General features: G+C 34.6%; 1 protein-coding gene across 3 annotated transcripts in view; it reads right to left on the reverse strand.

Annotated features, from left to right (window-relative positions):
• LOC149779091 (uncharacterized) overlaps positions 1-21,580 on the reverse strand; it is a 30,963-nt gene extending 9,383 nt beyond the window's left edge. The window contains exons 1-6 of one of the 3 annotated variants that reach the window (XM_089939644.1): positions 21,351-21,580; positions 15,092-15,299; positions 13,619-13,751; positions 12,496-12,603; positions 5,998-6,186; positions 4,038-4,186 (exon numbers count right to left, since the gene is read on the reverse strand). In XM_089939644.1, the coding sequence (XP_089795770.1) occupies positions 4,038-4,186; positions 5,998-6,186; positions 12,496-12,603; positions 13,619-13,751; positions 15,092-15,299; positions 21,351-21,448 (885 nt within the window). In that variant the 5' untranslated portion in view covers positions 21,449-21,580. Of the gene's footprint in view, positions 1-4,037; positions 4,187-5,997; positions 6,187-12,495; positions 12,604-13,618; positions 13,752-15,091; positions 15,300-17,601; positions 17,705-17,742; positions 17,856-21,350 lie in introns of those variants that run through there. The other 2 variants (XM_089939646.1, XM_089939645.1) reach the window with 2 other exon arrangements.
• Positions 21,581-23,153: the final 1,573 nt, after the last annotated feature.

Genomic DNA, 23,153 nt, shown 5'->3' on the forward strand with positions numbered 1-23,153 from the left:
CCACAAATAAACCCTTTCTTAAAAGAAATTTGCACCATTGTGTATTTTGCAATCGTATGAATGATGTCAGATTTTTGTCAATTTTTGTCATTGTTGTTGTCGATTAAATAACAGGTACATCACATGAGGCATTTGTACTGGTTTAAATTTTAATTTGTTTCCTTACATTGTGTCTCTACTTTTAATAAATCATCGTTGTCTGCTTTCCAGTTCTTCAAACTATAATAAATTTAGCCGAATTCTTATTGTTGTATTTATTTACATCAAATTCGTACTTTAATGCTTCTTCTTGCGACATAGGATTGGTCGTCATGCTATCAAGAGTGATGCTTCCTATCTTGTTGTCGTGATAATTGAATGTAATCTGTAAATCCGCATCTGTTCCGAAACTTTACAGTAAATCGCTTTTGATGTTTGAAATGAAGAAATCAGCACCTGTGTGCTGTTGCATGTTGTTTTGCATCGTATCTCGTTTTGACGATAATTGTATCACACCTTAACTTCTAGACAAAGCACAGTATATCTATATACCGAAAATAGTGCTTGTTGTTAAACTCACTTAAAATTTCTATCAACTCTGTGAAAATGTTTAACATTAGAATAGGGCCTTTAATTTCAAGACATTTTGGAGTTATGATTTTTCACTAATAAAATAAAATCATAATTTGTGAAATGAAGCTGAAGGATATTGCTTCTAAATTTATAAGTGTTCTAGCTGTGTCAGATACATCGGGTAAGGGTTACAGAGTGAGAGGTGTATTACAGAGTTGGAATTTGAACGAATCAGTCATCAATTTTATTTTTTGTCAGCACACACAAACACATCTTTATATTTAAAAAGTAATGTATGTGTGTCCTAACGTCTTGTATCTCTTTCATATATCCTCAACTAATGCGCTGTCGTGAAATCAAGACTTTGCTCAAGGCATAAACAATACGTTGTCAACTTTGAGCTAAATGTTTCAAATTTAATTTTTTTACGTGATCTGAAGGCATTAAAACCTTGTTTTGTGCACGTGTATTAAATCTGATTGCGTAAAGTACGCAACCACGCCGCTTATCTCTCTTTAGATAAATAAATATATAAATAAACAAATAAATAAGTAAATCTCTCTCAATATCTCGTTCTATATATATATATATATATATATATATATATATATATATATATATATATATATAGAGAGAGAGAGAGAGAGAGAGAGAGAGAGAGAGAGAGAGAGAAAGAGAGAGAGAGAGATAGACAGATATAAAATTTAACGGTACATCAAATTTATCTCGGTTCCCGGTTATATAGTACAAATAAAAAGCTATATTCCTAAAATGTAAAAAAAAAAAATTTCCCACCTGCCCCACATAAAAATGAAAAACAAATGAAAAGGAAGAAGCTATTAAAAAAAACAAAAACAAGAAAAACAACAAAACGTTTCTTGAAAGATAAAGCATTCCAGTTAAACGCAATATGTAGTCCTTCAAGATTTATAGATTATTGCATTTGTATGGGAAAATATGAAATAGTTTTTCTGCATAATACTGCACCCCCTTGGAAGTGCAGGATTATTCCGAGAAACGAGTACATATTTTCTCATAAAAAATGCAATAACCTTTTTATTTATGCTCAATTTATTTTTGAACCTAAGGCTTTTTAATAAAAGAATACACTGCAATAAACAAAGTAATTGAATTTATGCTGTATTCCAATATAAATACACAACTGTAGATTCAGTAGTACAAAGAAACACTAGCACAAAGCACCACCCAGCGACCTTTGAACATCGTCACGTGCTCGACATTAGATTGAAAACATTTCGTTTTGGTCTACTCAAAATTGAAATGTTAACATTATTGTGAATGAATGCGCATTGAACCAACAGTTGCTCCAGATTGTATGGATTTTATTGTTCTGTCTATCCAACTCATTTCTGCTTTTCTATTTGTGCCTGACTGGATTTATTAGCTGAGTCAATTCCGTACGATGTATAAGTGATTGGAGCAGTGGAGGTACCTGCCTTGAACAACTGCACCTCTGTTTCTGTTCTATATATCAAGTTTTGGAACCTGTGACTTGAGCCATGTAATTCGGATAAGCAGAGCTAAGAAAGCATATTTGAGAAAAGTCAAGATACAAAAATGTAAGTATATTTATTGCCATTCTTATTACCAGCTAAAGAAAACATTTGTTTATTTCCTGTCACTTGCATGCTCTTTTTGGAAGGCACTCCGTTTAGGTAAATGGCCTGTATGGCTTCTCTAGGGAGCCTATTATAGACCAAAGTCCAAAACTTTGTCTCAAAAAAGTTAAACGCAGAAAATTGCAAAGTAACTGCTGTGTGACCGTCCAGTAGCCAGCCGAAAAAAGACTTCTCTGTCGTCTTGGCTTATTGGCTCTGAGCCTCTTAATTTTCTACCAAAACCTTCAGTTGACTGACTCGTAAAATGGCATGTCTCTGATAGATATGTGATACCCCTTAACCTTAACATGCACTTCTCTGCTAATTTTTATAGACCATAGAGAGCGTCGATCCTAGTCTGAATCATTCTATTTGCGAAAAGTTATGAACATTTCTCCGAAATAACTGTTTCAATGATTAGAGTGGTGTTTTCAATACTGCGTGTCTAACGTTAGTTGTGGACATTGCCAATACCACGTTCATTTGTTTGCTTGGGTGAAAGTTTTTATTGTGACTCAGTGAACTTGTCCGCATCGTTACCTTTATCATCTCTACTTTCAAGAGGACGAAACAGCTTGTTTGGTTCATCCACAAAGAAATCTAATAAACCAAAAGCTAATCGTAAGCTTCATGTACGTACATTGTTTATTTGCAATCAAAGTAGTTACTCATACACGATACTCCTTTTTTTTAGAAATGCGCGTCGTGCACTTTAAAGCCATGTAGTATGGAAAAATGCTGCACAATTCTGACAATGTAAAGTGAACGGAAAAATTAGCAATATAATTAAAGATAGTAAAGCTATTAAAATGCTTTTAAAGATACTATAATAAAAGATAAAGGATGATATTTAATCTCCTTAAAGTGCAGGGTCAAAAAATTGTTTTATAATGTTCAAGATTATCGTTAGTGGTGCATCAGCAAAAAAGCTTCGCAACTGCGTTCCCATTAAAAAATATACATTAGTACGGCATACATCCTGGTCGAGGTTTACTCTTCAGTAGGTATGCACTTTCAGGCATGTGTGTCCGATACGCGAGTGGCGCAATACCATATCATCTCTGTGAGTTTGTTCTAAATGAAGGATCCAAGTCTCTAGTGATGGGTTTGATGTCTTGAAGTTTGTTTGTGGACTTCTCATTCCACATATTTTACCAAGTATGTCGGACATACCGATTAATATTATATTTGAAGTTATCATATGGACACTTCCATTAAGAAAACGGGTGACTGCAGAGCCTATTCCTTTGTCTAATTTTTAATTATCATTAATACAATTGTGTAAAGTCAAACAACAGTACAAAATACATTTTCCTGATTTGTTAGTAACAATGTTTATAAAAGATTTTGGAAATTAATAGGCTTTAAAAATTTAGAGTTTTGCCTGGTTTTCCTTTTGAAAAGGAAATCTGAGAAGACGATGCAATTTCATTTTGTTATATATATATATATATATATATATATATATATATATATATATATATATATATATATATATATGTTTCAATTTAACTAGAAGATATGAATTTATGCGGTACAAATGGAGGCTGTATCCGGTAATCGGCCAGAGACGGTTCCAATGCAGAAAATATTTTGCAATGGCAAAGATCAAAAATTATTTTCGTCGGTTTTAATATCCGCGGTACTGAATTTGGAATGAAGAATTTTGCAGTTTTGCAAGAAGGCAAAATGCAAATGCCCAACTTTGACAAGCTCACGGCATGTTACATATAGTTAAATGGGACTAGCGGGATTCAGATAATGAAATTTGCACGAACAAGCTTATTGGAATGGCCCGATTATTAATGTGGACATTTAATGTGAAGACATAATAATAAAACCCAATTCCACTAAAGATGTGTGTACCTGAATCGCTGCCTTTCTGAAGCCCTTCTGTCCAATTCTGAAACCAGCTTTTTCATTGAAACATTGTCCACTTAAGCCAACAGACCATAGTCCTAGGATATCAGAACAGTTATGACCGGCCGACATGCCACAAGGGTACGGCTGGTTCACTGGAACAAAACACGAGCCATGAGACAAGGTATATATGTATGTATGTATGTATGTATGTATGTATGTATGTATGTATGTATGTATGCATGCATGCATGCATGCATGCATGCATGCATGTATGTATGTATGTATGTATGTATGTATGTATGTATGTATGCATGCATGTATGTATGTATCTAATCGTGGCTGTAGATTCAATAGATTTTAATGCAGGTAGAAGTTAGATAGGTATTGTGATGGAATTGTGTGTTTTATAGGATTTTATTTTAACCTGTGAAGTGAGTTTTGGCACGAAGTTGCTGAACAATGACAATCTTGGGTTTCTATACCACATGTAATGTAGAGATATATACATTATTTTCAAATGACATCGCGAATGGAATTGCTGCTACATCAAATAGTGTATCAATTCAAATATTATAATAGGTGACTAAAATGGGATCACTTTATAGGAGTTTCATATGTTTCATCCTTTACGCCAATAATATGCCTTCAGTTCATCCTCGAATGGTGATGTCGCTCGTAATGTTACTTTGTGGTAGCATGAACAAGCAGGTAGAGACTGGTATATCACTACATGTGTGGGGGCACATGATAGGTCTCGTGAAAATGTAGTTTCATAATTCGCAAACATCATGTTGTTTTTAATAAGCAATATAATAATCTTTAAAAAATTATTCTTTAGCAAACCCAAACGAAATGTTTAAGATGAATTATTGAAATGGTACATAACCCAGATATTGTAGCATGCGCAACTTGGTGAAAGCCCATTGAGATCATGGCGGCGATTTTAACATTACGAGGCACTTGGCATTTTCAGGATGATTTAAATATATAAGTTAGTATTAAGTGAGAAAACAACGCCAGACAATTATTAATGCCAAAATAATAGAAACTACTCTTAGCCATTTTTCATACTGTGTGCATTAATATATTTGTAGATGCAGCGTCCAATACCATTCGTGATGCCATTTGCAATCAAACTTATCGATAAGAACTGGGGATTTAGTTTAAGCAAAATGACCAATGTTCAAGTCGAATAAAATTCACACGTCGAACCTTTTGCCAGCAAGACAAAATGGACGTAAAGCATTCATAACAGCAAAGAAGACTCAGTACATTTTGGAAGAAAAGATTTACGAACACATAGTCTGTTTTTATAGAAGACTTCAAACTATTATGCTTACACATCAGCATACAGAAAGAGTCCGAGTATTCTGTATGATGTGGATTATATTGACCCCAGGTGATTAGTGTCAGGCTCTGAACAAACGTATCTGTTCCTATCAAACATTAATTCAAACATGAAGCATAAGCAAGGTCGTGTTCACAAGCGAGAACAGACATGGTACGAATAAAAAAGAGCCCCAGTCAACCATCCTACATCAGTGTATGCAATCAGAATACATATACCCCATATTTCTGGTATCGCAATTTTACTAATGGTGAACCGAGTTCGGTTGGAACAATGACGTCGCAATATTACAACAAGGTCATTGTAGCGTCGTCAAAACACTACCCTAGTTTACTTACTTAGGACACTAATGGATTTTGTTTTCAATCGATTGCAAAAGATATTTTGTTTTATCAACGGATCTCACTATGATAGTTTTTATACTTATCTTCGTGAGTGACATGTTTACATCCAAAAGTGACATGTGGTCATTATGTTAGCTGTCACTATGAAATAGCTGATATATACCCTCGTGAGTGACATATTTACATCTTAAAGTGACATGTGGTCATTATGTTAGCTGTCACTATGAAATAGCTGATATATACCTTCGTGAGTGACATCTCTGATATATACCTTCGTGAGTGACATCTTTACATCCAAAAAGTAACATATGGTGCATTATGTTCGCATTGTCGATAACCGGCTCAATTGCTATGAGGTGATATTCCTTGTCACTTGGGAGGTCAAAGGTCATACACATGTAGGTCGTGTCAATGGCGGGAACTCGGGTCACAGGAAGACGAATAGTAACATTCTTTGTATCTAAAAAATAATTGAAAAGTGAATGAAAATACATACAAATGTGAAAATACACATTTAGAATAATACATTAATAATAACAGTCCGAGAACAATAATCTGTTTTAGATTGTATACTATCTTTATTGACATATTTTGTTATCGATGTCTCATGTTAATGGCCTTTTGAGTAAATAAATATTGTATCTTCAGAAGATAAAAGTATATGAAGTAAGGAATGTTATAAGACTTCCGGTTTCCCGCTTGAACTTGCAATGGTGTACCCTTTAGGCAGGTAAGAATATCTTCCAAACATTACCTGTAAAGAAGGAGGTAATTAAAAGTGTGTGTGTGCGTGCAACTATTGGTGTAGACGGATAGGAAGAGGACCATACAATTAGTCAACGTAACTGTCATTATAAGGCATTTCAACGTGCTGATTTTTTTTTTTACTATAGTTATATACATGTCGATGAATTACACGAACATGAGGTCATCCATTGAATAGCAGAGAAAGAAGATGTCTTCAACAAATAGATATACTCCAAAAGGCTCCAGCGCTGGATAAATTCTTGCAAGTCAGGGCTGGAAGGTAGAAATACCTGAAGAGGCCTAATTTCCCTTGACATGTAAGAGGTAAGCCTATATTTCTCCAGTTTAAATCAGTTGGCTCCCACTGGGGACTCTGAGCTGGAAATCGGAGAGGTGATGTAAATATAGACAAAAAGCGTACGTAACAAAACAAAAGAGGTTTTGCTTTAAAGGATCAAATGTTTGCATTAAAACTTAATAAGTCGGTCCAAGATCTTAAGTAAGTTTGATGCTGCTAGACGTGCTGTGCAGGGGCGGTTAGAACAAGTGAAGGAGATAATGAAGGAAGAAGAGACCAGTATTCAGTTTAACTCAAGGTAATTGAGTTTGAGACAGAAAAGCGTTAGAGAATGGAGGTGCACAGAGAATCGGTAAAGAAAATTTTGTTAAATAAACAAACGAAAGTAGGTACAGATGTGGAACTGGAAACGAGGCTTCATAGGTTTGAAAAATACCCAAGAAAGATGAATATACGTTTATACGTTGTGCTTTGAAAAGAAAGTCTTGAAAACATCCACCAGGTTGTTAAAAGCTTCCTTAAAGACACAGTCGAGATGAATGGACCCAGAACATGTAGAAAGCATGTGGTTCACACAGGATTTTTAGTGAAAGATCAGGACCCAAGTTAATTATTGTACGTGTTTTGCTTCTGAGGATGGAGCACCAGTGCCGAGTATGGATAATCAGCTACGCAAGAATGTAAGAATTGCATCAGATTTATCATGAAACATGAAGAAAAAGAGGCAGGAGCTTGCACTTGCCGCATTCAAGTTACAATATCCCCATAGTATGGACAATTAACTTAAAACAACGATCAGAGAGACAGTGATCTCAATAGGAATGAAGGGTATGAAAATTTCCAATTTGCACTGGCAGCAGAAAGCGTTTGTGAAGTTTCACTAGATATATAGTCCTAACTGATTCTCCGGCATCGTATACAGAAATAATAACAAAAACAAGCACATCTGAAAACATAGATCAACATGCTTATGCAATTATGGCATGCAATTTTAACCTAGTTAAGAATCCTTATAAAGATGCAGAAAATTATAATCAGATAAATAATCATAAAGTAAGAGATGGTGGTAGGCAGGAAATGTAAATTATTTGATATCTGGGGAGAGTTACATATGGAAAAGAAACGATTTTCTCAGAGGCCCAAAACTCCACTTAAGCTGAAGAAATGAGATTTCATCCTCCTTCAGACAAACTGATATATAATGTGGGAACTTCCGTGTTGAAGCCAAATACAGATCTGATCACTCTTTAATGATGCTTGATTTAAGGATGAACGTGCGGGAAGAAATAAAACCAATGCCGTATTGGAAATCGAATAATGCTTTTTTCAAGAGGCCATGAATATATCATTTCTGTTAAGGAAAGTATCAAGAATATTATAAAATAATAAGCTTTGTCTGTAAATTCTCTTAAAATTATTGCAACTAAATCAAAAATGCAGTTTACGATTAACGACCAATTCTTTTATGAACGCGGCTGCAGGGAAGGTGATCCCTTATCGCCATATATTTTCATTTTATATGCCTAGTTTCTAGGACATACATTTTAGTTAAATCCCATGATTAAAGATATTAATATTGAGTATATAGAGTATGTTTTATCCCAATATGCAGATGATGTCTTTATTATTTCAGATGCTGCTAAAATGTCTTTGAAAAAAAGATACTTTGAAGTTCATTGAAAAGTTCTCTGGTCTTAGCATTAACATTGAAAGTATTAGCACCGCTTTGATTGGACAAAAAGAGAAATAGCATAGATAGGTTTTGTCAGGAAAATACATTAACATGGGAAATGGGTCTTTTGACACAGTTTTGAATTATATTCACAACAAAATAAACAGAAATTATAGAAGTAAACTATCAAAAAAATATTGACGAAATAAAACGTACTGACTCACAATGGTAACAGGGAATTTAGAAACTATTATAAAAATAAACTTAATCAGACGACTGTTTAATTTGTTATGGGATAAACAAAATGATAAGATAAAGTGACCATTCTGTGCTCAAGAATGTTATAAAAGAGGATTGAACACGATTAACATTTAAATTGTTGTGACGGCATTGAACGCAACTTGGACACGTGGACATGTTTTGGATACAGCTAGGTAGAAACAACATATTAATTCAGAAATGTCCAAAAATATCAGATTGTGTTGCTTCTGAATCGAATTTTTAAAACTAATTTCTATAGGTGTCATAAAAAACTATTATGGAAGGATGTTTTATTCAGTTGTTTAAACCTGCAAAACATGAGCAAGTTTGAATCATAGCAATAGTTTCTAGCTAAAACAGTGTGGTTCAATTCTAATATGGAAGTCGGAGATCACATAATTTTCAATAAAAGGCTGGACAATTATGGAGTTAATATTATCGTGCATTTCACGTGCAATCAGTTTATTATTTAATTCTTTTTAAACAATGTATCCACATGGAATCAACTTTTTAAAATACGAGGATATTTTAGGTGCTACGAAAGAATATTTAGAAGATTCCTATGTTACATAGACGAACTACGTCATTTCTGTTACAATTATTCAACAAAACAAAGACACTTTAGTTATATATTTTTGATACAGTTGTTCAAGTGGCTGAAATATAAATGCATACACCATGTACATATTAACTTAGCACTAGATACAATATTAGGATAGCAAAACAAATTTGATGACATTTTAAAGTTGATTTTACAACTATATAAAGAACTACATATTTAAATTATATATTCACAATAAAATGCAACTCTTGGAAACACTAAAGTTAGTAGTATCATATCGGTACAAATTAGAAAGCTATACAGCCTACAAAAACTATGGAGAAATTCAGTTATATACGGAAAGCTTATGAAGGCATAAATCATGTATTCATATATCATTTTGTTGAGAATCATTTGCACGTTATTTTAATGTGCAAATCACAATAATAATAATGAGGACTTTGTATAGCGCCTAATCTTTAGAAGCTCTAAGCGCTTTACAGCAATAGACAACACATATAACATTAAAAAACATATAATGATATGATTACAAAAAGCAAACACCATGCAATTAGAAAACAAAAAAACATGCTGAGAGTATTTAAGGTATGAAACATTATTAGGTCTTTAAGTTTGTTCTTGCAGTCGAAATAAGTGAGTTTTGAGAGCCCTCTTGAATGTGATCACTGTGTCTTTGTGTCTAAGTTCAATGGGCAATTCATTCCACGTTGCTGGGCCCTGGTATGCAAAAGAACGCTGTCCATATGACGTTGTTTTCATGGTGGGAATAATGAGTATACGATTGTCAGAAGTGGAGCGTAAGTATCTTGTTGGTGTGTACACATGGGTGAGGTCGGATAGGTATGTTGAACTAGAGTCTGACAGTGAAACGTAGCACAGAGAACAAATTTTGTGTTTGATTCTGGATCGAATGGATAGCCAGTGTAGGGTACAGAGCAGCGGGGAGGTGTGCTCTGATCATGGTACTCTAAGTAGGATCCGAGTTGCTGTGTTTTGAACTTTTTGAAGTTCTAGATCAGATATTGAGATGAACCAGACATAATTGAGTTACAATAGTCAAGTCTTGAAAGTACTAACGAACACACAAGTGTTTTAGTGGCATCAACTGAAAGATATTTGCGAATTGAGCTGATGCGTCTCAGCTCAAGATATGCAACCTTGCATATGTTGATGACATGTTGGTGCAATGTGAGAGTACTGTGCAGAGTAACACCTAGGTTTCGTACTGATTGTGTGAATTTAATGTTGGTGTTGCTGATATTTATTGTTTGAGGTAAAGGATGTGAATGAGAAAGTCTTTGCGTTGTGATCAGAATGGCCTCAGTTTAATGCGTGTGCTATCACACAACATCAAATTTGGTCTATATCTTTCAAGGACTAATGTACCTGAAAAGAATAAAGGAATAACTATTCTAACAGTTATACGGAAGACAGCAACGAATGTTTGAAGGTTAAACAAAGATCTCTTCTTCTCATCGGTTATCTCCCATAAACATTTCCTTCATCCTGTACTTTTTATGAGATCTGTTATAAAAACCATTTTTAAAGCGAATAGAAATTGATAATAATATAATATACTTAGGGTATGTGCCATTAATATTTACGTCTCCATTTTGTAGATTTATTAGATTTTCTTGATTAGTCGTTTGATTATGGGAAGTCGGTCTTGGGGAGATATATTCTCAGCCCAAGTAATTTGCCAATTGCTGAGGGCAAACGTCACAGATTGCATATTGATGACATATCATCATGGCATGGATTAGTTTCGTATTTGAGTTCAGGTCAGAGGCCGATAAGTGGTAGTTCCTATTTAAATCCAAAGGTTTTGATTGGTTGTGTATTTCCATATAAATATTTGTGATAAAGACTGGTATTTAGTACAATGGAATAACTGAGAAGGGGTTGTTCCATTATCTGGACACGCCTTTTAATGCTGCTATGAAGGGAAATATGGTGGAGGGATACAGGTGAAGTCAGGCCCAAAGTCGTGGTTCGACTGACCAAAGGACAGAGCATGAAAATAGTTCCATGTATTGAGTGTTTGAGTTGAATTTATCTTTTCGTTGTGTGAAGTATTGGCGCTACGTTAAGGAATCCTAACAAGGAGAAACCATGCAGTTGTTGGATTGCCATACAAATGTGAAGTTGTGATGCAGATGTGAAGTTAGAATATTTTGTGGTCATTGAGTGATTAAAGAAAAATGATCTATTGTCTTGGCGCGTTACTAGAACTTCCAGTTGACAACGACTGTAGTCTAGAAGTTCTCGGAAATAGGGGAAAACAAGGGACTTAGAGCAGAACACACGCGAGTGTTTGATTTGCTCGGTAAAGAGAACACATTATAAAAATAATAATCCCAAAGTACATTCAATTTATTGTTTAAATACGCTCTGTAGCAAAATCTCTGTAGGGTGGTCATTTGGATGAGGAAATAAAACACAATTAAGAATATTCTAAGATATTAATAGTGTGTTGACGTTTGAAACTAATGCCATAATTCCAGTGCTGGATTACCAAATACGCAGAGTAGGCACCGGCCTATGGGCCCCACGCGTTTTAGGGGCCCCGCGACAACGTTTGTTTAATAATATTTAATCATTTTCGTTTAACAACATAATATATTAATTTGTTTAATAACATTAATAATTGTTAATATTTGTTTTGTGTAATAAAATTGGTTTATTAAAATTTTTGGTTGGTAAAATTAAAAACGTATTAGGAGATAATTTGCGAGGGGGCCCAAGATTTCGACTGCCTAAAGGCCTCCACAAGGTTTAATCCGGCACTGCTTAAATCAAGATCAATTCAAAGCATACGACAAAAGACGCATCATGGGAGATATATATCTCCGTCTGCTTGTGTGTGTATATATATATATATATATATATATATATATATATATATATATATATATATATATATAGAGAGAGAGAGAGAGAGAGAGAGAGAGAGAGATAGTTATATACTTCAAACGGAAACAGGTGGGAATAACTCTATCACTCTTCTCAAATCCCAGTTATACAAACATGGCGACTTTGTTGGAAATTACTGGAGTTTTAAAAAAATGTTACAATGAGCAAGACTTATGCCCTTGACTAAAAGAAGAAAATTATATAGAGAAGCTAAATTCTAGGAAGCACGGATGCATAATTACAAGGGCAGCATGAGAGAGAGAGAGAGAGAGAGAGAGAGAGAGAGAGAGAGAGAGAGAGATTTTTAGAACATTACCTGTATTGTTAATAGCATCACATTTAAAGTCTTCATAGTTGCAGTTCACCCATTTAAGCTGATCGGTCTTATTTGCGCAAGCGGCACTATCGAACGGCTGACATACACCTGGGTTGGGATAGAATTCATATTTCTCACTTACACGAAAGAAACACATCAGCATATAAGTATCAATATTTTTTGCATACCTGACGTTCCGACGTTGGGTCTGCACAGTTTTAAGATCCGAAATTTTCTCCCTCATATGTCGATCCTCATGCAATATATAGAAACTATGGCTAACCTACCTAATAGTTGCAGATTGAACTGAGATTACAAATAAGATACCTCATTGGCTTTAAATATGTAGTTTGTACACCCCACTGACCCACTACAACTTCGAATATTTGCAGAATTATCTCTCTCTGGTCAATCAATCAATCAATCAATCAATCAATCAATCAATCAATCAATCACTCATCAATCAATCAATCAAGACACTTCGTTGTCATTTGCTTTCTTTTGTGAAACCTAACTCGGAATAATGATCACCCATCCTGTATTGGAGAAGACATAAGTCTGGATGCATATTCAATCTCCAACATTCGTACGGGATGGCTCATTCACACTAACGGATGGAACCCTTGGTCTAAATTAATGCCAATTTAAAACTAAAAGAATGAAATGCTTTGTTATTTTTTTTCTTCTGTGCTGCACAACTATCCAGTGGTCGTTCATACCTTGTAATACATATTATCCTATGATTGATAGTCTAACAATGATACAGAACAGTATATTAATCGACCTATCGACAATTGTTAATTGGCACTTCCCTATCGGTGATCCCAGTGGACTCCTCAGCGTTAAAAGTAGAAAGCTGATAGTCATTACACAATGTCACTTCCGTCCCATGTTTGTCCGCGTCTTCGCTGACTGGAGTCGGACACATGGACAGTTTATCCCATATAACATTTTGAAAGTCACTTTGTCATTTATTCTAATTTTGGTCCATTCTGATGTGGGAAAGTTTCGGTATACACCATGTTGCGTTCTTTAAGTATATATGCAATTGTTCGCGAAAAAACATTTCATTTAGAAAAGTGAAAATGTTAATGATTGTACAAGAACCATATAGAATATTTACCTGGGTGGGAAAGTCCGGTTGTTCGATTGGGAATAGCTCCCTTTGTCCACACACAGCTGGGGTCGCCTAGTTCTTGACCATTGGTTAAACCATCACCATCAGAATCTGCTTGACATAGTTCTCTTGTCCATGTCTAGAAGAAAATAATTTTGATTTACATAGAACTCATATTACATACAGGCTTTTATTAAAGTATAATGAATTCAATATCGTGATGATGATATCTTATGAATGTTTTCGAAAACGTACTCAGTCTTTGTTCTCAACACTCAGTTGGTAGAGCGTCAGATTCGTAATCGAAGTGTCGCGAGTTCGATACCCGGCTAGCCGAGACCTTGTAGGCCGCCTCGGTTTGTCGTTGGAAAAGGGATTCAACTTCCATCTCCTCGTGATGACATAGCAGGAGAGAGTGCGGAAAGTACAGTAAAAAACAACCAACCAACAAACCATCAAAATTGCATTTTATCCGCAGCCACTGTAGTCAACTTCTCTACAGGATTCCAGCTTGCTAGAACATAATATTGCAAAGGTGATAAAATGAAATTTCAGAATTTCATACACAAAAATCTCTGAAAAGTGTGTAAAATATTTATTATGTTGACGTCATGTTAACCATTAGAAGTATAAGATGACCTTGTCGTAAATATGTATAAATTATGATGTTATGTATAATTTTTGTAATTTTTATTCATGGCTGTAAATTGTAGTGGTTATCATTAGTTGAAATTTCGTACGTGTATATGTTCTATTTAAAGAATTTAAACAACGTAAGATTGCATAAGATCTTTAAATAAGTGCTTACGTACGTGTTGACAGTTGCTAATAATAAAATTATTAGTAAATATGTTTGCAAGTTTCGGGCTTTTTCTCATTGGACAGGTCAGTCAGGGGGTATCTTAGAAAAATTCAATTAATTCCCTTTGGATGGGTTAAATCGTGTGAATTCTTTCAGTGATGATATGCGTGTTTCAGCCCTTTCAACTGTATATAAGTAGCCCGGACTACTGGGCAATTTTCTTATTCTTACTTCTTGTGATCTTGTTGTAACATCAATTCTGTAGACATATTATATGTTGCATTTAGATATTATTTGAGAGGAAAAAGATTTCTTTGGATTATTCAGAGGAAATAGAAAGTGCTCATCGGACTATACTATTATTTTGAAACTATTGTGAATTATTCAAAGGAGTTCTAGACAACGCCATTTGATACGTCAAGACTGTTGGCGGATCATATTGGTGGATCTGAAATTTATAAGGAACATTTCATTCTTTTGGATTTGAAAGGACATTTTTTTAAAAGGATTTTTGGATTCAATGCATAATACGGTAAGTTCCTCTTAAATTTTAATTTTATTACATTGGTAATTAAACTCGTTAAGTTTTACAAAAATTGTTATTTTTCTTCTTTTTGTTTCGTAGTTTATGGTTATAGAGTCGTAACAATGAAGATTAAGTTTATTCCTTTATATACCTTGCCAGTTTTATCAAAGGCTCGCCCAAAAGAGTTTCTCTCGCCTCCGCCATTTACTCTCTGATGACCAACCCCCTTCCAGATGTAGTTGGGTTTACATGGATGTGGGATTATTTCGCCATTTGGAATCAGTAACTGGAAATTGGGATATGCAATGCATCTTTCTATGCAGACGACCAGTAAGTACAAAATAGAACTTGCAAATTTCCTGTAAAAAAAATAAAGAGGAAATTTAGAAAGTGTGTGTCCATTGCTTGTTTTTATGTTGATCCTGTCTGACAGACCTTTTGAATCACAAGGCTGATATGTAATGTTAATAAACAGGGGCTGGTCTAGAAATATTGTGTTGCTGGTAGTGGTTCGGGTGGGCTGTAAACAAGAAGTACGTCAGTTGGACTAAGCATCCGGAAGCTCCTGCATTTTAAGCGTTCCTCGAGCATTATTTTAACTATCTAATTGTACAGAAAATTTACTTTAGGAAACGTTCCGGTTGTTTTAAGAGAAGGTTTTTTAACCATGATATAATACCCTAATTGCAGTATTCAATATATATATATATATATATATATATATATATATATATATATATATATATATATATATATATATATATATATATATATGTGTATCTATGTATGTGTGTGTGTGTGTACGTGTGCGCGTGCGTGCGTGCGTGCGTGTGTAGGATGCTGAAATATAATAAATTATTAATGACCTATCATGCTTCCAATTTGTTAATGCAGGAACCATATGGAATACGTAAGCAGAAAGCGTGATACCCAAAGGGCATGGATTTCTGATCACTATGACCTTTTAAATTACAAAACCAAATTATTATTAAATATAATTCTGGCCTAATTCACTACCGAAACCAGAGCCCCCGTAAAATTGAAATATTCCTCTGAACTAGTTTTGGCACAACATTCTGAATCTCGAGTATGAGAGGTAATACTATATATTGAAACAAACATATGACGCAAGCATGGACAAAAATCTCTCTCCAATTTCTTTCTTCTCAATCAACAGGAGTGCAAAGACAGCCATTAAGATGATATAACTTATCTTTGAACTCAGTTTCAATCTTCATTTTTGATTGTCTGGTTACCCTTCCTCATTTTGTTTTCTTTCCAGCTCTTTCACCGTAAATTAGTCTCGCGATCCCACTCACTCTGGATTTCCCTAGCTCGCAGTCCCATCTCACTCTCATATACGCCATCTCACCTGTCTCACTCACTCTCAGCTGGCCCTCTTTCACTCATCCTTAATGACACCAGTACACCGCACTCCAACTTAAGTTGTATTGCGCATCATAAGATCAGCTAAAACAGAGTTCAGAAATAGAAGAAACCTGGTTAAGACTTTTGAAATATAAAACTTTTTCTGGACTTATATCTGTCCTCCACGGTCCTCTTAGTCCTGTTACAGAGCAAACAAACGTTTTACGGCTTATTTTCAATTGCAAAGGACTTCTCTTCTAAACAATAAATCCATTGTGGATTAATGAACAAAATCTGGATTTAAGCGTCGTGGAAAATACAGATTGGGAAGCAGATTTGAAGGTCTTTAGTAAGATCTAATTTTGACTCTAGTTTGACTGTCTATGGATCCGGCTGTCAAGTCTAGATGCTTGTTCTGATACAGTCAGGGACTTTGACGATAGTATGACTGTCTATGGATCCGGCTGTCAAGTCTAGATGCTTGTTCTGATACAGTCAGGGACTTTGACGATAGTATGACTGTCTATGGATCCGGCTGTCAAGTCTAGATGCTTGTTCTGATACACAGTCAGGGACTTTGACAATATGAGTTTAGAACTTCCATATAAGAAAGCCTCGTGTTGAGGCAAACGAGACATTATTTTATCTTAGAAAAAAGAAATGGCTATTCTGTATACTTCCAAACTACGTTATGTGCCATCTATTTCAGAAACCTTTATTCCACCTTTTGATATATGAATTTCTCATCACTTAGAAATGGAAAGAAAATCAACGTTGGAAATGCTGCAAAAATTTTGTACTGCAAAACCAATACTTTTGTTATCAACAACCCTGCAATCCTTATTTGATCTTTGCCAGTTCAAAACATTATTAAATAAATCCTTTTTTTAAAGGGTAAATTCAGTTACAGAAAAGCTACCTACCGTAGACACCTGTGTCTGTGTAAAGATGGTTTGTAAGATAGAGACAAAGCTGGAGATGCTATTGCAGCATCCTATGGCACCATGCAGAACCAGTTATTGCATAAAGAAATACGTTATATTGCAGAAATTCCTGTGATCACAAAAACGATTAATAACACTGAAGCCTCACAAAAAGAAATTTCATCATTTTTAGGATCCATTTCCACATTAAAAACCTTGCTAAATCGTACTTTGACAATCCATTAATATACCAGATATTTCAGAAACATGACGTACTAATACGATCTGGGAAAAGTATTCTGTACTGTTTGCTACCTAGACACTTGGGTATAAAGGCTAACAAAAGAAAAGTTCAAGCAGCCAAAGCTACCTCGCAGTCACTCGCTTCCGAATGGAGGAATCCATATACTGACTTAAAATATTTTGAAAACTCCACAAACTTCAGAACATAAAACCATCACAGAACAGATTGCAGAGATGAGGTGTTATTATACCAGCTAAACACATATACCTGACTCGGGCATACATCCTGATGAATAAATCGCGACCTCAGTGCATAAACTGCAAGTGGAAAGCATTCTTGTCGAGCATGTTGACTTCACCCCTGTGAGACGGAAGTATTTTTGACGTCAGCTGAATGAAGAAACTGTATCATGATCCACTCTGAGGGATTGGCGGTTATATACAAATATTGAGAATATCTTTAAAGGATATTGCCTGTGGTATTTTTATCTTTTATGTTATATACATTTTATATAATTTTAACGCCTTTATGTTTAATGTGTCATCGTGTACTGTACTTCATGTTTGCATTTATTTAGAAAATCTTATCTTCCTAATTTTTCATGGAATTCAATTTTACTTTCTCCTAACTTTGCATTTAGTTGGCACAATATAACCGCCATTGTGCTGATGTGCCTTAAAATGCTACTACCATACACGAATGCTTACGTCGATCTCGTATGTTCCTCGTCGTTCGTAATCACTTTAGTTCGTTCTCGCTTACTCCTGTTCGATCCCCATTTCCGCAGTAGGTACATATGCATACATGCATATTTGTTTGTTTGGAAACGACATAGTTGGGTACAAGAGGTTGTGACTATCCCATATTGTTGATGTGCGACGAGTATCAGTGCAGCCAAACCGACGATTTGACACTGTGGTAGTCCAGGCATATAAAGTACGTCATATAGTTGTAGTTCCTTATCTAAATGAACACTCCTTGTGGTTGAAATATCATTTGTTTAAACAAATTCGTCGTACATAGTTTTTATTCAGCGTTAAATGAGTACGCTTAAATGCATACTAATTCCAATACAACAATGACACTCCTTCACGTATATAGTCAGTGCAAAAGTGCAAAGCATTTACATATTTTGGCAAAGTTCGATTCAGGTATGGTATATACAAGTCAATGCAATAATCACTCCATAAGATGTGGCAGCTTTTAACTGCGATTAGAACTGAGTAGACAACGAATGTGTGACATCAAAATAGAAATAACTGGACATTAGGAAGGTTCAAAACTTTTGTGGTTGTTTCATAATTTTATACAGCAATAAAGACAATATGTAATAAGTGTGTATACCGATGAAATCCGAGTGTGCCCACTTATACACCGCTTATGATAAGAGTATGTTTACCGAAGTAATCGGAGTGAGCCCACTTATACATAGTTTAAAATAAGAGCGTGTTTACCGAAGGAATAACTCATGTTAAGAAGACAGTAGCCTATGGACGAATACAATACAATAAGTGTGTAAATATGACATTATGCAATAGTGGAAACATATCGTTTATGTACAAATAAGTTTCTGATTATAATGCAAGTGTATAAAAAAAAAAAAATCCCAGATGGTACGAAAACTTACCACCGTAAAACCAGTATATAGGTGAAGTTTACCTTACAATGAGAGCATTTAAGCACCATATCGAATTGAAAAAAAAAAACAAACAACCACAGTCAACAACATTAAAAACAACAACAACTATAATAGCAATGATAAAATGATTTCTAGAGTAAGCAGTATAAAATGTGACTCAACAGTTAATTTAACTTAGCCTAAGTACGTATGTTCGTGTCAAAACGTCTGGGAAAAAAGGATGGTATACATCTGAAAGAAAATGTTCTGGTCAAATATATTAGAAAGTACTCCTGCCGTTGTACAGATTTCCTGTTTGATAGAATTTAAAAGAACATTATTCTTAGTTAAAATTCCTTTATTTAATCGTATACTAAATTACACATACCTCGTTCTCGAACTAAACTAAATATCTTCATGGAATATTAAAGACCATAATGAGGAAAGTTGTCTTTCGCTGATTGGCTGGAAATAATTGCAGGAAATTCAAACCTCTTTCTTTCTTTTTTTGTGTGAATAAGACAATGTATAGGTGAATCACACGTAATAGCAGACCTCAGTTATATTTTTTGTATTGATGTCATCTCACAGGTACTCTAAGATGTAACGAGGGAGATATCACAGTGAAGCAATCCGACAATGAGCACCTACGTGGTTATTTGTCTCAGAAGAGAATCGCAGCATCTTAATTTTGTTGTTTTAATTGTCTCCTCTTGAATATATAATGCATAGAATATAAGCATGTATTACCGGTCTTACCACGAAAGTACAGCAAATCATTAACATTGCGATCTGTGTAAAATTATTTATGTGTCTGTTTCCATATGTTGTAAATGAACCTAGTCGTATCGATAAAGCCAAATATCATGTCTCTCATTTTTTTGAAAAATTAACAGCACTCAGCCTGACGAAATTATGTAATTTGACAGGTTATATTTGACTACAAGGAATGTTGCTGTTGCTGATTTAATGCCATTTTTCAGCATATGTTAGGCAATACATGGCGACCAGTTTAAATGGTGGAGGAAAAACATGGGAAAACCCCGTGAAGAGCCACCGACCCACGGGAAGGTACTCGAAAGCTTTGTCACACACTTACATTGGTCAGAAATAGTAAACGGTTAACGTGACAAAGAAACTCTAAACAGGATGATTCTCAGCTTCAACTGCATGCATTGCAATCTTACTTTAATTCACAAAGAATAAGTCGCAAACCTACGGTCCTACCGACATATTTAGTTATTTATTTAATTTCTGTATGTTTCTAAATAAAAACTGAGTAAATTATTTAGGTGAACAAAACGTACTACTCTCATGTACGCTGTACATTTTTAGAGATGTAGGGAATTACAGGTACACATGTTATAAACCTTGAATCACATGTATTACACGTGTCATGTATACCATCATGGCGGCTTAAATGGACGTTGTGAAGATGCATTCCTTTTTAAGACCAAGAATAATCATTTTCAGGAGACTAGTATTTTCTCTGATATATGTCTTAACCGGGTGTCGACACCCAACTCAAAGTTTCCCTTGTTGTTACAATAAAGTGTAGTTAGTAAACTGCTGACTTCTGTGTCAATAGTTTTAACAACATGCCATCTAATGTTAATGTTTACAGCGTGTCAGCGGTAGTGGAACTTAATCATCCCACTTTAGTTACATGTTTTAGCAGACAACCAATAGAGCAATTAACATGCATACAACAAATACGTCTTCAATGTCATACTGACGAAATAATTTTGGCGTGAGGGGGGTGAGATTTTTGTTTAAGCTGGGATATTGTATTTTCTTTTATCTGAAGATAATTCATTTTTTTTTGTAATAAAAAAAATAATGTATTGGACATAACATCGTGTTGTTGTACTATAAATCAGAGCAATATGTGTTTCAGGTATTTGAGAGCTGCCCAGAAAATTAAACCTTTTCCCGGTAATATAAGTGTGGTATGTTCAGAAATACCGTGTTACAAACGTTTTCGAGGTTCCCAGCTCTAGCCATTAATACAAAAGGCATAACACCTACAAGTACGGCATTTAGCAAGAATAATGCATAGCAAAATACAAAACAGCTAGTCAAAACAAATCGAATTAGATTATAAAAAGACTATAGAATTGGGTAAGTGAGACCACACGTAATAATTGAACACTGGACTGTAATACATTCAAAGTAAGAAAGAAGATAGTATTTATCCCCCTTTTTTATAAAAAAAATACACAGAAATAAACAGACATACAAATATTACGAAACTTACCGGCTCGCCAATATGTACATCTTTACTTTAAAGCGACTTTGATCGATTAAAAATGTTTTAAGTCTAAATCCACTCTTCCTTGATGGATTGTATTTCATTTACGCAATACTGGTCTGGTTCGTTCTAGTTTGATAATGGCCATTGAGTCAATCCCGATATTGCCATTCCTGCATAGATCACATGTCTATAGAACAAACTTGAGCGTTGCGTTCTGAGGAAGTATAAAACATACGTGAACAATTTGAATAGCATTCAAGATGGGTGTGGCGTTGACAATTGCCGGTAGTTTTCATGCTGACATTAAATAAACAGAGGGAAATCTATTTCAACTTGGTTAAAAGGACATAAATAAATGACTGAACCAAAAAAATTCAAATCCAGAACTGTGAATATGTATTTTACACTAAATATTACTGAGCCAATCAGACGTTAATGTTAACGCCAGTTAAAAAGCACTAGACCAGCAAGACTTGATTACTGAACAAGCTATTTTGCAAAAATTTCAATCAGTTAGACGATCATGACAAGTAACAAAACAAAATAGTAGATGATATTTTATTACATCACCAATAATGAAAAATGTTTATATTGCAATGAATTGTAAAGTATTACAGACAAGCGTTAGATATAACGATATTTACACAGGAACAAAAATATCGATATCATCAACTGGATAAAACGTGGGCAAAGTTGGTTGTGTAAAAGTATATTTAAAGAGAAAAATATTTTTCATCTGTTGATTTCAAATTTAAGAATTACTCAAATGTTTCAGAAACGAAACAGAATTATAGATTACTTTTATTGGTTACATTGAAATTAGCATCATCAACCCGGATAGCAAGATGATTAAAGAAAGCAGTACAAAGAAAAAATAAATTACGTTTTTGATTTGGGTTATTACACATGTTTGTATTCGGCTCCATTTACAGTACAAATCGAAGAGCTCATAAACTCTGCAAAATCCTTTTATAATGATTGGACAAAATTATATATAATTTAGGGAGGACGCTGAATTGAAGGAATGGTTACATGACTTGTCTACCCCATAACACATGGTAGTTGCAATACACAAATAAAAGCAAGTTCCTTTGAAATGTCACTTGGATTACTTGTGGCAAGTAGCCAAAGTTAATATGAAGGCATTTGTAAACGAGAACAGTGTATACAATCAAAGTTTGCCAAGAAGAAATATGCATACACGAGAGAGAGAGAGAGAGAGAGAGAGAGAGAGAGAGAGAGAGAGAGTGTGTGTGTGTGTGTGTGTGTAAATTCAGTTATTGAAATCACATGCTAATAATTTAATTCATTAGCTTATTAAGCACTGAGGCAAATACCCATGGCTTGTAACAATACTATTTGGCTGGATCTGAGCATTTATGGAAGGAAACTCACCTTATCGGCAATGACTATTCGCTTTTTGACAAAATAGATTAATATCTTCGTCGCGTAACACGCGTACGAAACCTCTCTCTTTCTCTCTCTCTCTCTCTTGGGCATGTGCAAATATAATGTTGAAAATAAGAACGAATGTTTGTGTTACCCATATTGTGTTTTTTACGGAGGCTTTGTATTTTTCAATTTACTTTGGCTGAATAAATCGATGATGCATACAACATTATTTCTGTTGTAATCTGTATAGTGTTTTATCTCAACCTCAGCACAAACAATAATGATAGACTAAAACATTGATAACAACAACAACAACTTATCGATGTTAACTGAATTGAAACCTCCTAAATAGCTTTAAAGTTCAGTAATTGCAGAAGTGAAGAACAGAGTTCTATGAGAGTAGATGTATGTATA

This window comes from Sinohyriopsis cumingii, chromosome 17 (assembly GCF_028554795.1).
Source record: "Sinohyriopsis cumingii isolate HCF-2022 chromosome 17, ASM2855479v2, whole genome shotgun sequence".
Lineage (NCBI taxonomy): Eukaryota > Metazoa > Mollusca > Bivalvia > Unionida > Unionidae > Sinohyriopsis > Sinohyriopsis cumingii.